Here is a 15,159-nt window from a genome sequence, read left to right on the forward strand (position 1 = left end):
AAAAATGCTGTTGAATGTGCAGCGACTGTTACCCTGCACATCCCTGATCTTGGAAGCTAAGCAGGGTCAGGCCTGGTTAGTACTTGGATGGGAAACCTCTTGGGAATACTGGGTGCTGTAGGCTTATACCATAGTCTTTCAAGACTGAAGGTTGCCAACCATTTTGTTGAATGTAAATTTTTTGTTTTTAAGTTCCTGGCCTAAATATTTTAAAAAATGAATTGACTCTCCAGATTTGCAACGTGTATAGAAGATTTAAATGGCGCTTTCCCCTTTATTGTTTTTTTTAATTAATATGATTTCCTTTCCTCCTAGTATTGGGAAAAGAGCATTTAGGGTTAATTCTAAGAATGAAGTGAGGCAGTATCTTATATATGTCACATGCTCACAGGCCCAGCTGAGGTATGAAATTCTCCCCATGTGTTCATGTGTTCATGTGTTGTGGAAACACATGGGGACACAGGCAACCTCATGGCCTTCTGTGAGGTGCCAGCTGTATGAGTTGGCACTTAGCTGCAGGGCAGGTGCACCCCGCAGTTGCAATTTATTTACAAAATTTAAAGCCTGCCCTTCTCCCAATTATGGGGCACCCAGGGCAACTCATAATAGTCATTAAAATATAATTGAAAAGTAAAAAAGCAATGACCAGCATACAGTGTCATTAGAACTCTCAAAATGCAGCTCCAGCGATGAGGATGATTATAAAAGCGTCTAAAAAACAGCATAACCACCCTAAATAAATTGGAGCCCAATCCTATTCATGTCTACTCAGAAGCAAGTTCTATCATACTCTTTGGGGCTTGCTCTATGGGGCTTAAGTGTAGATAGGATTGCAGCCTTAAGCAGCTAATAACAGAAGACCAGCTAATAACAGAAGAACAAGCAGTATCCAAACCAAAATTAATGTGGGAAGACCAGCCAAGAAAGAGGTTTACAGTTCCTGCTGGAAGGCTGCCAGGAGGGCATAGTTCTCAGTCGATGGGGAAGGAGTTCTGTAATATTGGCATGAAGCCATAAGCCCCTAACGTTTATCTCCACCAACCTGGCTTTAACCAAGGGTGGTACTCAAAGGAGGGTGTGTTTGTATGACATTGGGGATGAGCATGTCCTTATGTGGGCAGGTGATTCTTTGAGAACCGTGGTCCCAAACTGTAGAGCCGTGGTTCCCAACCTTTAGAAGCACACAGACCAGTTGTTGGCAACCTTCAGTCTGGAAAGACTATGGTATCGTGCTCTGAATGGTGGTTCTGGAACGGCGTCTAGTGTGGCTGAAAAGGCCAATTCGGGAGTGACAATCCCTTCCACATTGGGAGCAAGTGCAGTCTGTCCCTGGTCTGTCTCCTTGGCTATGGGCCTTCCTTCTTTGCCTCAGTCTGTTGGCCAAGTGTCTCTTCAAACTGGGAAAGGCCATGCTGCACAGCCTGCCTCCAAGCGGGCCGCTCAGAGGCCAGGGTTTCCCACCTGTTGAGATCCACTCCTAAGGCTTTCAGATCCCTCTTGCAGATGTCCTTGTATTGCAGCTGTGGTCTACCTGTAGTGCGCTTTCCTTGTACAAGTTCTCCATAGAGGAGATCCTTTGGGATCCGGCCATCATCCATTCCCATGACATGACCGAGCCAACGCAGACGTCTCTGTTTCAGCAGTGCATACACTGAGACAAAAATTGGAATTGGCATGGACCACATAACACCCCCCACATACTCAAAAAATACAATTAAATTTGTAATAATTAGAGAAGATTTATTCGACATATTATTTATAGAGAAGATTTTGTTACCAGCTGCGGCTGTGGACAGTCCATTCTCCAATCTCTTTGGTGGTCCGTGGAGAAGCATCTCCCAAATGAGTGCTCCCCCCTCACCAACTACCAGAGAGTGTGGAGAATGGACTGCCCACAGCTGCAACCAACACTTCAGGTGGAAGTGGTAGAAGACAATCTTTTTGTCCTGAGACCTCACAAACCGCTTTTTAGGGTCTCACGGACCACCTGTGGTCCACAGACCATAGATTGGGAACCATAGCTGTAGAGGGTCAAAACCTCAGCAGCTTGAATTGTGACCCGAAACAAACCAGCAGTTGCAAGAACAGCAGTCTGACAGATTAATTGTGATGGTCCTTCAAGCACTGCGATCCTGTACTCGTTTGGTGGCTGTGTTCATAGGTCGCTTGTGGAAGTGGCATGTGGATGGTGTGAGGTGTAATATCTAGGCTTATGTATGGTAGATTTCTACCTTGCAGGTACCTCCAGCTGAAACGATTCCTCAGGTAAAGAAGGAGAAGCACAGTACCCAGGCCGCTAAGAACAGAGCCAAGAGGAAACCTCCCAAAGGAATGTTCCTTTCTCAAGAAGACGTGGAGGCCGTATCCGCCAACGCAACAGCTGCCACCACCTTGCTAAGACAACTGGATATGGACTTGGTCTCCATCAAACGGCAGGTACGAGCATCTCTTCCTGGGGCAAAACGAGGCTTATTTTAATCATCCAGTACATATTTTAAAACAGGAGCTGCCATCGGTCTCAATTTGGTGGCTCCCTGGGGGATTTATAGCTCAGGCTGAATGTTTTGCATCGGGGGATGAGACTTGATTAACAAGCTGTCAGCTGAGCAGCGTGTTTCAGAACAAAATGATTTCAACTTGGCTTTCTATTTACAGTGCAGTGAGGTACAGTGCTTGGTTTGCCAACTTCCTGTCTCTTCCCATCGATGCAACTGCAAACTTCCATACATTACAAGTTAGATGGTCTATCTTTATACTTTGGACTGATTTTTTTCTATTTTGGATTATATATATATTTGAATTAGTGGTTGATATCTGCCTATCCCCCACCCCCAGCCTCCTTTACACTTTCAAGGCCAAAAGTATGAGTAGAATAATATCTTGCTCAGATAGGGTTTTGGTTCCCCCTCATTTCCCCCCATATGCATCATCTTGCAGGTATTGCCCCTCTTTGTGTTGTGGAGTCAACCTCCCTGGTGGGTCAAGCTGCACCCAGACATTTCTTAGCATGTTCTCATTGGGCCAAGAGGTTGAGTGCAAATTGCCTTCCTCCAGTGTCTTGAAAGAGGCTGTGTTTTGATTTCTAGAGCTTGAATTACAGGAAGGCCAGAAAAGGCCCACCCACGCATCCCCCTTAGCAATTTAAAAGGCTACAGGGAAAGGGCTTAATTTGGATGAAAATGGAGAGAGTCAGGAGGTGGGGCTTCTGAATTTTATTAAGGGGCCCTTATTGATTATCATGGTGCACCAGATCCGGCCTATGGGCCAGAGTTTGGAGACCCATTATCTACACCAGGGCTCACCAAACCCTGGCCCACGGGCCAGGTTCTGTGTTCACCATAATTTCTCCCCTCCTTGAGTAGCACTTACTGTTCCACTGCTCAACTGCTTCGTTCATCACCCAGGTGGGCATAGGGATGCTCTGGGCAGTCACATCTACGGCCCACAGCTCAGCAGGCTTTGCATCAGGAAGTCCGGGCCAGCAGCAGAAGAGTAAGTGCTGCTCAGGACAGGGAGGAAGTTTCTCAGTTTGGAGACCGCTGATCTACACAAATCAGAAAATTAATTCATTTTGTGTATTGACTTTACAACATATGCTTGCCGTGTTGTAGCTTGAGACTTTCCCCCGTTTTTCCTAAAGCTATCTGGATCGAAATAAGCATCAGTTTTGTTTCTTAATTATTTGTCTTTAAAAGCTTAGCAGAATGTGTGTAGACTAGGATTACGTGTGCCTTGTGAATAACTAGAGATGAAAGAGGAGAGTGAAAAACTTGGCAGGTGCTGACTTACCACTGTTCAACACCACAATGGTGAAGCTGCACTTCTCCACTGACACAACTACTGTTGTTTCTAATCCCTTCTTCTGATGCTTTTAGTTCTTCCTATTCTGTTCCCATTTGGTTCCATGCTGGAGCTAGAAATTACACGAGTTGCATGGTTGCCAATAAAAACAAAACAGCTGTTTCCTTTCCTCCCCCACCTTATAATATCTAATAAACCAAAACATCTAATATGATGCTACTGAGGAAAGAGATGTCAAGTTGCATATTCGGATTGCTACATGTTACTAAGGAAAGGTGAGAAGGAGGCAGTGCATAGCTTCTGTTTACCATGGCAGCCACACAATCCTTGCTGTGTTAGGTTCTAGTCTCTTCTGATGTCCAAGTTCCTGCCACAGACTGCAACTTTCAGTCTTGGCAGAACCACAGGGTACACTTTGGGACTGAGCTTCTGTGCTCTTTAATCTGTTCTCTTTTTAAGATTCAAACGGAGTTTTCTTTTGCAGTATGTTGTGCTTTGGTGGTGGTGGTGGAGTTGTCTGCTGGTGCTCATTGCTTTAAATGCCTGCACTTGATTGTAGTTACATTTTGGCGTAAAGGTCTTAAAGGGCAAATGTTCTCTCTAATTCAAAGACCAAGTATACTTCCCCAGTTATTCCCTGCTGAGCCTTATGCCCTTTGAACTCTTTCTGAAACCATCCTGACCTGCACACCTCAGCCGTAACAATCTCCTTGGATTTTTAGAAGCTTTTGAAAGGCTTAGATCTGGTGCAGCCTTGCCTCTTAAATTACTTTAAGTTCATTTTTCATCTCTGGAGTCTTTCAGCTCAGGAGGGAGCTGTCATTTGCAGAGCGACAGTGACAAAAAATATAGGATCTGGCTTTTATTTTGTAAGAGGGAAAGTGTTGCAACAAATCACACATCAGCACTTGCAGAGGTTTTTCTGAGGGGAGAAAAGCAGGTTTCTGAGTTGCGGTTGAATCTATATTGATTGAAGAACTTTGTTTTTCAGATTCAAAACATCAAGCAAACAAACAGTGCCCTGAAAGAGAAACTTGAAGGAGGCGTAGAACAATATAGGCTACCAGAGGTAGGTTTACATATTGTTGATGTGCTTTGCTTTTTCTCTTCTGATGTCTGAACTTATTTAAATTTTAGAAGTAAGCTGCCCAGCTGCACAGTGGCATTTTTGGCTTTGTAGATTATTTGATTATATTTTACCAATCGTTTGACCAGCATACCAATAGCAAAGGCAATCCTTGCCCATGTACTTAGGTCAGTTGGACACTCCCTTTCCCCCTTCATCTTTCCTGCTATCAGTCAACTAACTCAGTAATGAATTGCTTCTGCCATTTAACTGAAAGGATCTATTTTTACTGCTTGAGAGGAATAATGAAGGCTTTATTTAACAAATGACTGTTCTCTTCAGGCTCAAGCAATTTGTTCATTATTTGATTTGTATACAGTTGTCAGGCTGGAGTTCGAAAGCAGATCTGTTGCCTAAATAAATGATTCTTTTTATTTTTTGCGACGTTTAGGTTACACAGAAATTTAATGCACGCTGGACCACAGACGAGCAGCTTCTGGCCGTGCAAGGTATGAAGCTATAAATCTGTTCCTCTCTATTGGAGGGTGACCTTCTCTCATATCATGATGGAGGATTTCCTCATTGGTTAATAGAGAATTGTTTGGCATCCCCACAATGCCACATCATTGTATACTGTTTCAAGGGTGATTCAAATTTACACACTACAGCTGAGAACAGTCCATGGTGGCCTCAGCTGTAGCAGCTTGTATAGTTCAGGGGTGTCCAAACTTTTTGGCAGGAGGGCCACATAATCTCTCTGACATGGTGTCGGGGGCCAGGGTAAAAAAATGAATTAATTTTACTATATTTACATAAATTTACATAAATGGAATACGGATAGAACTTATATGAAAGAATGAATTCTACTGAGCTTATTTATAATATAAATATTTTTAGGCAGAAACTCATTACAGCAAGGTAGAAACACCTGAGGAAAGGTTTTCCACCAACCTACCCCCGCCCCAGCACTTTACAAAAATGCACAGAACCAAATATCTCAGAACCAACAGAGTTCCACCATTTTTGGATTGCAGAAGGCACACACCCAAATACAGCAGGACACAGATGTTAACCCAGAATAAGGATCTCACAAGCAACAGACAGAAAGGGGGGGAAGGACATTTCTGACTTGCAGGAGACACACCAGGAGTAAGTTAACACTGAATAAGAATCTCACAAGCAACAGAAGGAAAGGACATTTCTGACTTGCAGGAGCCACTCACTCACCTACCCACCCACACCAGGAATAAGTTAACACAGGACAAGAATCTCACAAGCAGCAGAGGGAAAGGGGGGACATTACTGACTTGCAGGAGCCACTCACCCACCCACTGACACCAGGAGTAATTTAACATGGAATAAGGATCTCATAAGCTTCTCCCTCCCACTCAGCACTGCACTCACTCACCAAAGCAAGCCAAGCCAGCATGTCACCGCCTTCATAAACAGACTGTGCTACTCCCTCCCGCTCAGCAGCTGCCCACCGCACCAAAGCTAACAAACCCTCAACTTCTCCCCTCAGGTCCTGCCCACTCCCCTCCCCACACAGAGCAAACCAAGCAGCCCACTCAAGTGCAGTGATTACTCACCCCCCATCCCACATGCAGCCTCAGCCCTGGCTTCCCCAACAGGTGTGTGTGTGCTGGGTGGGTGGGGCTTCTGCAGAACTCTCCCGCATGCAGGAGAGCTCTGCAGCTTTGCAATCCTCTCGCTGCCGCTGCGAGCAGCAGTCGCATTGGGCCAGTGAGGGCTCCGGCGGGTCTCCAGCGGGCTGAGTGCCCGTTGGAAATGGGGGGCTCCCTGGGGGACTGGATTGGGGCCCCCCGCAGGCTGCAAGTGGCCCAGTGGCTGGGGTTTGGGCAGCCCTGGTATAGTTAGTAATGTCACCAAAGCTTGTATTTCTGGGCTCCAAAATCAGACTTTCAGGGATTCCTAATGCTCACCACAAATAAAAATTTTATTCTTATCTCCCTTCTCCATCCTAAAGCTGCCTTTTCCCCACCCATTCAGTCCTCACAAATCTCTCTCCCTGTTTCATGGACTGGAGAGCTCCAGCTGAACTAAGCTACAGGAAAGGACAGGAAGGAATTGAGGTCTCTCACCCTCCCAGTGGCGTAGCTAAGGGGGTGAAGGGGTAGCAGTTGCACCGGGCATCAAGTTTTAGGGGGGCAACTAGCTGAGCTTGACACTAGTGACAAAAATTGTGAAAATTTTGGTATGCATGAATAATACCATCAAGTTATATATCATTGGAAAGGTTATTTAATGCAGAAAGCAATGAAACAAAAGGTATTGAAATATTTGTATTCTATCAAAAGTTATGACCAATTAACTAGAAAATGAAAACGCAACTGCCTTATGGAACAAAAAGTGGATTTGCTTAAATCAAAACTGACCTAGGAGACTGATTGTTCCCATGAGATGTTACTATGATACAGCATGGAATCAATAACTTTTTATTTATTTACTTAATTAATTAATTTTGGTTTTGTCGTGGAGGGGGAGCTACAAAATCTTCTTTGACTCCAGGTAGCAGATAGATGCCTTAGCTATGCCACTGACGGGGGGGGGGAGGCAGCAGAGTAAATGGGTGGTGAGCTGCTGGGGGGAGCTGGTCGGTTCTAATTTTCACTTTTAAAAAGCCCAGGCGTGATGTCACTTCCGGTTGTGACATCACTTCTGGGGCAACATTTTGAGCTTGGCACCAGGCTACATGATCATTAGCTACGCCACTGCACCCTCCCTTCTCCCATGCTGTGTGACAGCATGCCTTGTTACATTGAAGGAGCTCCTAGGAAACATAGCTTTCCTAAGGCCCACTGGCATGGCATAGCCCTGGGAAAACAATACTCCCTATAGGTTTACTTCAGCCTAGGATGGCATGCAACCATTCATCATTAAATATTCAGAGATACATCCATCCCTTCTTTTCCTGCAGCTTGCAGACAGATCACTGCTACCAGATCATTCCATACCAATGGAATGAAATTATAATTATTTAACCGCGCGAAGGTTGTAAATAGGATTTTGGTGCTTTCCCCCCTTGTAATAAGGCATTTAAATGTGAATAAGGCTTTTAAATGTCCCACCTGTATTTAGGTTGGCTTGGAAACACTAGTGTGTGTGTGTGGTTGTTGTTTTTTTTAAAGTAACAGCTTAGTTATTTCTGAGCTAACCCAATGAGCTTGTGGTGTGGGAGAGTTTTACTCATAACTAGAGAACAATCTCTGATACAGTCTTGCAAATCATAGTTGAAAGTGGGTAGAGTTTTTCTGGAAGTATGTAGTATGTTATCATGGGTCAAAGTTTTCATGACCTTGTATTTCTGATGTACTCTCCTGTTGTCATTCTGCCCCATATCACTATGGGTGAGCTACAGCAGGATTTGCGAGTGATCCAATCTGCAGCCAGGGCATCAAGATTTCTCTTTCCCCAGGATGGTTTTTCCAACATGCATTTGGAAAAGGTTTTCATGACCTTGTATTTCTGATGTACTCTCCTGTTGTCATTCTGCCCCATATAACTATGGGTGAGCTACAGCAGGATTTGCGAGTGATCCAATCTGCAGCCAGGGCGTCAAGATTTCTCTTTCCCCAGGATGGTTTTTCCAACATGCATTTGGTGCAGTGAAGCCCAAATAGTGTTGAGCAAACAGTCCCCAGTTCTTTCAAAATCTTTAATTCAGGTTGGATACAGTGTCCCAGCAAAACTGCTTCAGGTTTGGTGTCCTAGCTGTTGTCTTGTATTTTAACCTTTTTAGGCTTCACTTTAATGCCTTCTTTCATTTGTAGCAATCAGGAAATACGGCCGTGACTTCCAGGCAATATCTGATGTGATTGGAAACAAGTCTGTGGTGCAAGTGAAGAACTTTTTTGTAAACTACCGGCGGCGTTTTAACATAGACGAAGTCCTACAGGAGTGGGAAGCAGAGCACGGCAAGGAGGAGAAGAATGGAACCAATGCCCAGAAACCCGTAAAATCACCAGATAGTACTGTTAAAGTGTCTGAAGAGGAAGATGAGGTATTGTATTTGTTAAACTCTACTTCACCTTTCTGCCTACGTGTGTGTTGTCTTCCAAGGTTAAAAGTTGTAAACGATACAGTAAATGCATCATAAGAAAATAAGAACAGCCCCACTGGATCAGGCCATAGGCCCACCTAGTCCAGCTTTCTGTATCTCACAGCGGCCCACCAGATGCCCCAGGGAGAACACCAGATAACAAGAGACCTGCATCCTGGTGCCTCCCTTGCATCTGGCATTCTTACCCGGTATAGATGTTAGGCTGACCGGCCTATAGTTTCCCGGCCCCCCCCCCCTTTTCCCTTTTTAAAGATCAGTGTGACATTTGCTATCCTCCAATCCTCTGGCACCATGGCCGTTTTGAGGGACAAGTTGCATGTTTTAGTCAAGAGCTCAGCAACTTCATTCTTCAATTCCTTAATAACTCTTGGGTGGATGCCATCAGGGCCGGTGACTTACTGATCTTTAATTTATCAATTAGGTTTGAAACATCTTCTCTTTTAACCTCTATCTAACCTCTTTTAACCTCTAACCTTAATTCCTTGGTCAGGAGGGGCCGTTCAGGCAGCGGTATCTGCTCAAGGTCTTCTGCCGTGAAGACAGATGCAAAGAACTCATTTAATTTCTCTGCCATCTCTAAGTCTCCTTTTATCTCCCTTTTCCCTCCCTCACCATCCAGAGGGCCAACTGCTTCTCTGGCGGGTTTCCTGCTTCTAACATATTTGAAGAAGCTTTTATTATTCCCCTTAATGTTGCTGGCCATTTGTTCTTCATAGTCTCTCTTGGCCTCCCATATCATCTTACCAGGAAAATAAAGATTATTACAAATGAGCATATATAACTGCAAACCAGTTGCAGAGATAAAGTGGACGGGGAAGAGTTCAGTTGAGGTCAAAAGTTCACATAGTAGTTTTTTGACTGATCTGAAGTTGATGACTGATGTCCCAAGTGAAGGGTTTGGTAGCCTGGGCCACTGCTACTGAGAAAGCCATTTATCTCACGTGCCCATCCATTGTATCTCAGAGGGCAGGCCCACCTCTGCCATGCAGCAACCTCAAGTGTTCTACCTCAAGTGGCAGATTTGGGGAACAGGCAGTTTTTGCACTCCTCACTTGCTGCTGCCAGCAGCACCACAGTGAAGAAGTACCAGTGAAGAGGGCAGGAGGTCTGGTCTAGAGGGTAGAGCCTCCGTTAGCCCGAAGATAACATCTGAAGGTCTCCAGTTTGAGGCCACCGGCAGTTCCGTGAATGGCGAGACCTTGAAGCAGCTGACAAGCTGAACTGAGTTATTCTACCTGCTCTTTGGTGTGAGCAGAAGTGTCTTGGCTGCCCTTCAAGTGAGAGATGGCTTCCACTCAGCCAGCGTGGGAGGCAACTGGGGACCAGAAGTGATACCAGACTGAAAGATCCATCTGAAATGTTGTGCGGTTCTTGAAAGATAGAACCTTTCTGTTATTGTAAAAATCCCTTAAGGGGTTTAGAGATAGCCTGCCTATGTGGACCTCCTTGAATAAAGTCAGAGGAGTAATCCTATGATCAGAAAGGTGGTATATAAATACCTGTATTTATTATTACCTGTAGCCCAGCTAAGCTGTAATGACACACCCACCTCAGCTTATTGCCCCCACCTTCTCTTACAAAATTGAACTCACGAGGAAGAAGAGGGTGCAGTCTTTTGATCACCAAGTGTAAGGTGATTGTCCATCATCCCCACTGTTGTCCCAACCAGGCAGCCAGGCTGAATATGGAACTCACTTCAGTTACCATAATGTAGCTTAAGACAGAGTGGAGTCTCCATCATGGAACTGAGTGGGCTGGCAGGCAAATGGGAGGAAATAGTCCTTTAGGTACCCTGGCTATGAATGGTTTAGAGCAGTCATTCCCAAACTACTACAGGGGAGTTGGGAACCAGGTAAGTGTTTGCAAGGGTGGGGTGGGAGGCAGAGGGGACAGCAACAGCGCCGCAGGGATCGTGGTGCTGCTGCTTCCAAGGGGCTTTTTTATTTACCAAGTGGGCAGAGTCCTGGAGGCTCGCAACCACCTCTGATATCCTCTGCGGCTGCTGTAAACAATCTTTTATCTTTTTCTAATGCTACTTCCAGTTTCCATGGGAAAACAGGAAGAGCTTTTGATTGGAGAGAAGGGCTTTTTACAGCAGCTGCAGAGGAGATCAGAGGGGGCTGCAGTCCTCCAGGACCCTGCAGGACATGAGCGCTGCCCCGCAGGCAGTGACAACAGTGGGCAGTGACACCAGCGCATTGTGACCACTGCCCATAATTGCTCCAGTGGCAAGTGGGAGAGGCCACTTATGTGGCATGTTGCAGTTCCTGCAATACCACTCTTGTGCCGACAGTCTGTGGGTTTTTCGTTTTTGGCTTTTGCTATCTTTGTTTCTTGGGGACAGGAAAAAAAGAGTTGGAAATCTAAACACTGTATAATTTTTTGTTTTTAATGCTGTTTTCCCCACCCCACACTACTTTCCTCTTTTCTCCTTCAGGCTACTTCTGTGTTGGATGTCAGATATGCATCTGCTTCATGAAAAACTCAGGTAGCCTAGAACTATTTTATGTTTTGACTACTGTGTTATCCAACAATATCAGGTATTAGCAAAACCTCAGACAGCCATCTGCATCATATCTCTGTGGACAAGCAGCTATTACCAAAAAAGAGAGTGAACAAAACCACAAATGAATACAAGGCAAACTTGTCTGGTCCTGTGCTACCTTTGCCTTAATTTTCTCCTCATTCCTCCATATGGCCTCCTATTTATGGCGTCTACAGTCTCTGGGACAGATTCTGTTTCATCAACATCCTGCTCAAAGCATCAGCTACTACTCTTCTACAACAGTGTGTAAACTTCGTCAGCCGACTCTTCCGCTGCCTCCGCCCAGCAGCTATCTCCTTGCAGCAGGGGTATTTCTACAACTTACTCTCTAGTAGGGTATTAATATGTATTGCTGTAGGCTTACTTTCTGATGTAATCCTTACTCCTAAGGTGAACAGTTCTTTTAACGAGTGAGCTCTCTGTCAAAAAAAAGTTACGTGTACACTGGGCGGTCTGACAGTTTCTCTGAAGTCAAGGGAGGAGATGGTGGGGAAATGTAACTTCAGGGTTGCAAGCTGGTGCTCAGCTGCCTCTTGCCATGTGCAGCTATTTTCTTGTGGCTGCATTTTGCTCTTTTAGAGACTGCTCACTTTGATTAGTTGTGATTTTTTATGCTGATTACATTTATTGTAATGGTTTTTAATTTAGTGCAAAAGGGAATGTGTTGCCTATAATCTGCTTTGAAATTTACCCCCCCCCCCAAATCCCCAGCATTCAATGTATTTGGCATTATAATCTAGGCGAATGCCAGCACTGGTGACTTTCTGTTTTTGACCATCCAGGGGATTAATGCAAAACAGTTGCTTTTTCTATTGGAGTGATGGTGGTGGTGGTTTTTGTACCTGGAACATGAATTTAAAAGCGCACGGGGACTGCACAGTTGCTATGCCTGGTTAATTGTTTGCATGGATGGGATCTTGGCCGCAGCAGTGCATCACAAATAACAACTTGGAATGGAGAGCATCAGTGCTTCATATGTGTTTGCATAATGAAAACTCCAAATGTCATCTTCCTGGCCTATGTTGGCATCACTGCCACCTTGCATTCTTCTTCCCAGCACTCTTCAAGCAGCATGGGTCACTCCCGTGCCAGTGTTGCTCTTCCTGGGAACTGGGCTTATGCTGGCATAGAAAATAGCAAGTGGCTTTAAGCTTTGGACCTCAGTGGCATGGGAGGATCCCTACACCACTTGGACAATGTCTCAAGAGACCCTGCGGCTGAAAGATGTGAAAGCTGGACTTTTTAAGTATTTTTATCACTGGATTAGTGGTGACAATAATGAATTGATTTCATATCCACAAATTAACTTTTTTATTTAGCTAATGATCTGATTACTTTTACTATAGTAATCAGATTTAAATCAAATCTGCATATCACTACACTGTGGTATAGGTGCCCCTTTGAAATACCGAAGGGATGTTTGAGGATTTAACATATTTGTTAATCAACCAAATGTGCCCAGTTGTTAGATGGAAAGAGATTTGATATTTTCTCTGTCACTCTTCTGTTAACAGCAAAAGTAGCAAAAATGGGTGTGTAATCCTTTCCTTGCTATCTCACTGATTAGTTAAAATTTTTCTTCATCAACTGAAATTGACCCCTGCCTATTAACTACTGCATTAACTGCTCAACCTACCAATTAAATTTAACCAAAGCTTGCAGTGCTAATTCATTTGATTGTTTAATGCACCAAATGCTACACAGATGTTGGGGGAGGGGAATGGCCTAGTCATAACTATTTCCCGAGTAGTGTAAATGCCTTATTTTAAGAAGGGCCTGTCTCTTCCATTTTGAGAATTGGAAATATGCAGTTGAGGCACAAGAAGTGATTTATTTCGTATGCATTAGTCTCTGTCAACATCTTAACCCCTGCTGTGGACTTGGGATAACTCTGCAGCTTTTTATTTTGCGGGGAATTTTCAGTATGCACAAGAGGGCAGAACTAGACTTCATTGTGCTTTCCTGTGGCTGAGACAACAAGAGGACAGCAACTGGAGGGCAGTCGTCAATGTTTGCTCCCAGTTACTAGATGTAGCAATAGCCTTACCGATCCACCACTAGCATGTGGTAATTCTGCCTGGATTACTTAGAGCAATGCCAGGGTTACTAAAAGCAGTGGTTCCCAAAGTCAGGTGGGTCACAGTGTCCTTGCAGTCTGTTCTTCCTGGCTCAGTTGGGTGCTGCCATCTTGGATCTCATGAAATCCTGCACAACCCAAGATGACTGCATCAAATCAAAATGACTGAGATTTTGTGAGATCCAGGATGGTGGCACCTGGAAGAACAGGTAGGAGGGGCCACCGGGGACATCCACTGTGCCCCTGTGAGTTTGCTGCGACAGCCAAAAGAATTGTGACACACATTTTGGGGACCCCGGCACATGGTTCATAAATAATCCTGAGGTAGCCCTCAAGTGAGCCCATTCGAAGCTAACCATGATAGAAGTCCCTTTTCAAAACTCAAGTTTGCTTCTGGCTTCATAGCAGCTGTCTATTGATGGAAGTATGTGGGCAAGGTGCTTTTACATGTTCCCTTTGTGTCTGGACTGTACTATTTCAGATTGCTTGTGTCTGGACTGTACCATTTCAGATTGCTGGCTGACTATTTGAAAGGCTGTTTCATGTGTCAGGGGAAACAACTCACTGTGCATTGAACGCATGGCGGGAGGAACGCCAGACTATGCTAGAAACTTTTGCCTGCAATGCTTGTTTTGTATGTGTGTCTAAGGAGCATTGATGCAGCGTAACATTCTATCACTCGATCCCCTGCCTGGAATGGTACAGTACAAGAATGAGGATGAAAAATCATGTGGCGTTGCTCTGCTTACAAGAATGTTGTGGACTTGCCAAAAGGAAGATGAGAAAAAGCTAGTGCTTTGGCTTGATCCCCTGTGGTGGTTGACACAGAAGCCTCCCAAGCATCATGTCTATCCCCTCACCTCTTCACCATAACCTTATTGCTGACGTGCATTCAGTAGATTAGAACTGTTCTTCCCCTGTTAGTTGAGCTTTGCGTGCAACCGTTCCATTATGAAATGAAATAAATTATTTAGCATTTAATGTTTTTAAATAATCTGGTCTTCTGTATAGAAAGGCCTCTGTTTTATTGTTCAGCATTACATTAATCGAGGCTCTGCATTCTGATTAGAAGGGTCCACAAAGATTACTACATAATATGTAATATTCAGTGAAATTTTGTTTCCTTAAACTATTAATGTGAATGTCATGATTATATATATTTTGTGGAAGATGGGAAATTTTATTTCCTCCAGAGTATAAGTTATTGTGCATAACTAGTATCGCTAAGGCAGAAAGTGGTACTTTTTTAAACGTTTAGTTTTAGAAATCTAAGCAAGGGTATTGTATATGCACCAGAATTTTACCTTTGTTCTATTTAATTTTTAATAGAGTTGTGTAACACGCTCAGTAACTTTTTGTTTTTCACTTTTGCTTCCTCCCTGCTGATCCATCAAAATACCTTGTTACTTGAATATTGTATCCTAACTGGTCTGAAACGCAGTGATCAAACATCTGTAATCTAGAACCAAGGGAGGAAGCAACATCTAGAATATGTCTGTGTTTAACCAGCTTCTTCCAACTCTGTAAAATCTCATTTTTGGTGGTCAAGCGGCCATAATGGTTTGTCCGTATATATGTTTCAGGGATTT

General features: G+C 44.2%; 1 protein-coding gene across 1 annotated transcript in view; it reads left to right on the forward strand.

Annotated features, from left to right (window-relative positions):
- RCOR1 (REST corepressor 1) overlaps window positions 1-14,921 on the forward strand; it is a 48,630-nt gene extending 33,709 nt beyond the window's left edge. Inside the window, exons 5-9 of the mRNA XM_066624134.1 lie at window positions 2,239-2,436; window positions 4,793-4,870; window positions 5,319-5,376; window positions 8,659-8,888; window positions 11,386-14,921. Of these exons, the coding sequence (XP_066480231.1) occupies window positions 2,239-2,436; window positions 4,793-4,870; window positions 5,319-5,376; window positions 8,659-8,888; window positions 11,386-11,427 (606 nt within the window). The 3' untranslated portion in view covers window positions 11,428-14,921. The remainder of the gene's footprint in view (window positions 1-2,238; window positions 2,437-4,792; window positions 4,871-5,318; window positions 5,377-8,658; window positions 8,889-11,385) is intronic.
- The last annotated feature ends 238 nt before the right edge of the window (window positions 14,922-15,159 follow it).

This window comes from Tiliqua scincoides, chromosome 1 (assembly GCF_035046505.1).
Source record: "Tiliqua scincoides isolate rTilSci1 chromosome 1, rTilSci1.hap2, whole genome shotgun sequence".
NCBI classification, from domain to species: Eukaryota; Metazoa; Chordata; class Lepidosauria; order Squamata; family Scincidae; genus Tiliqua; species Tiliqua scincoides.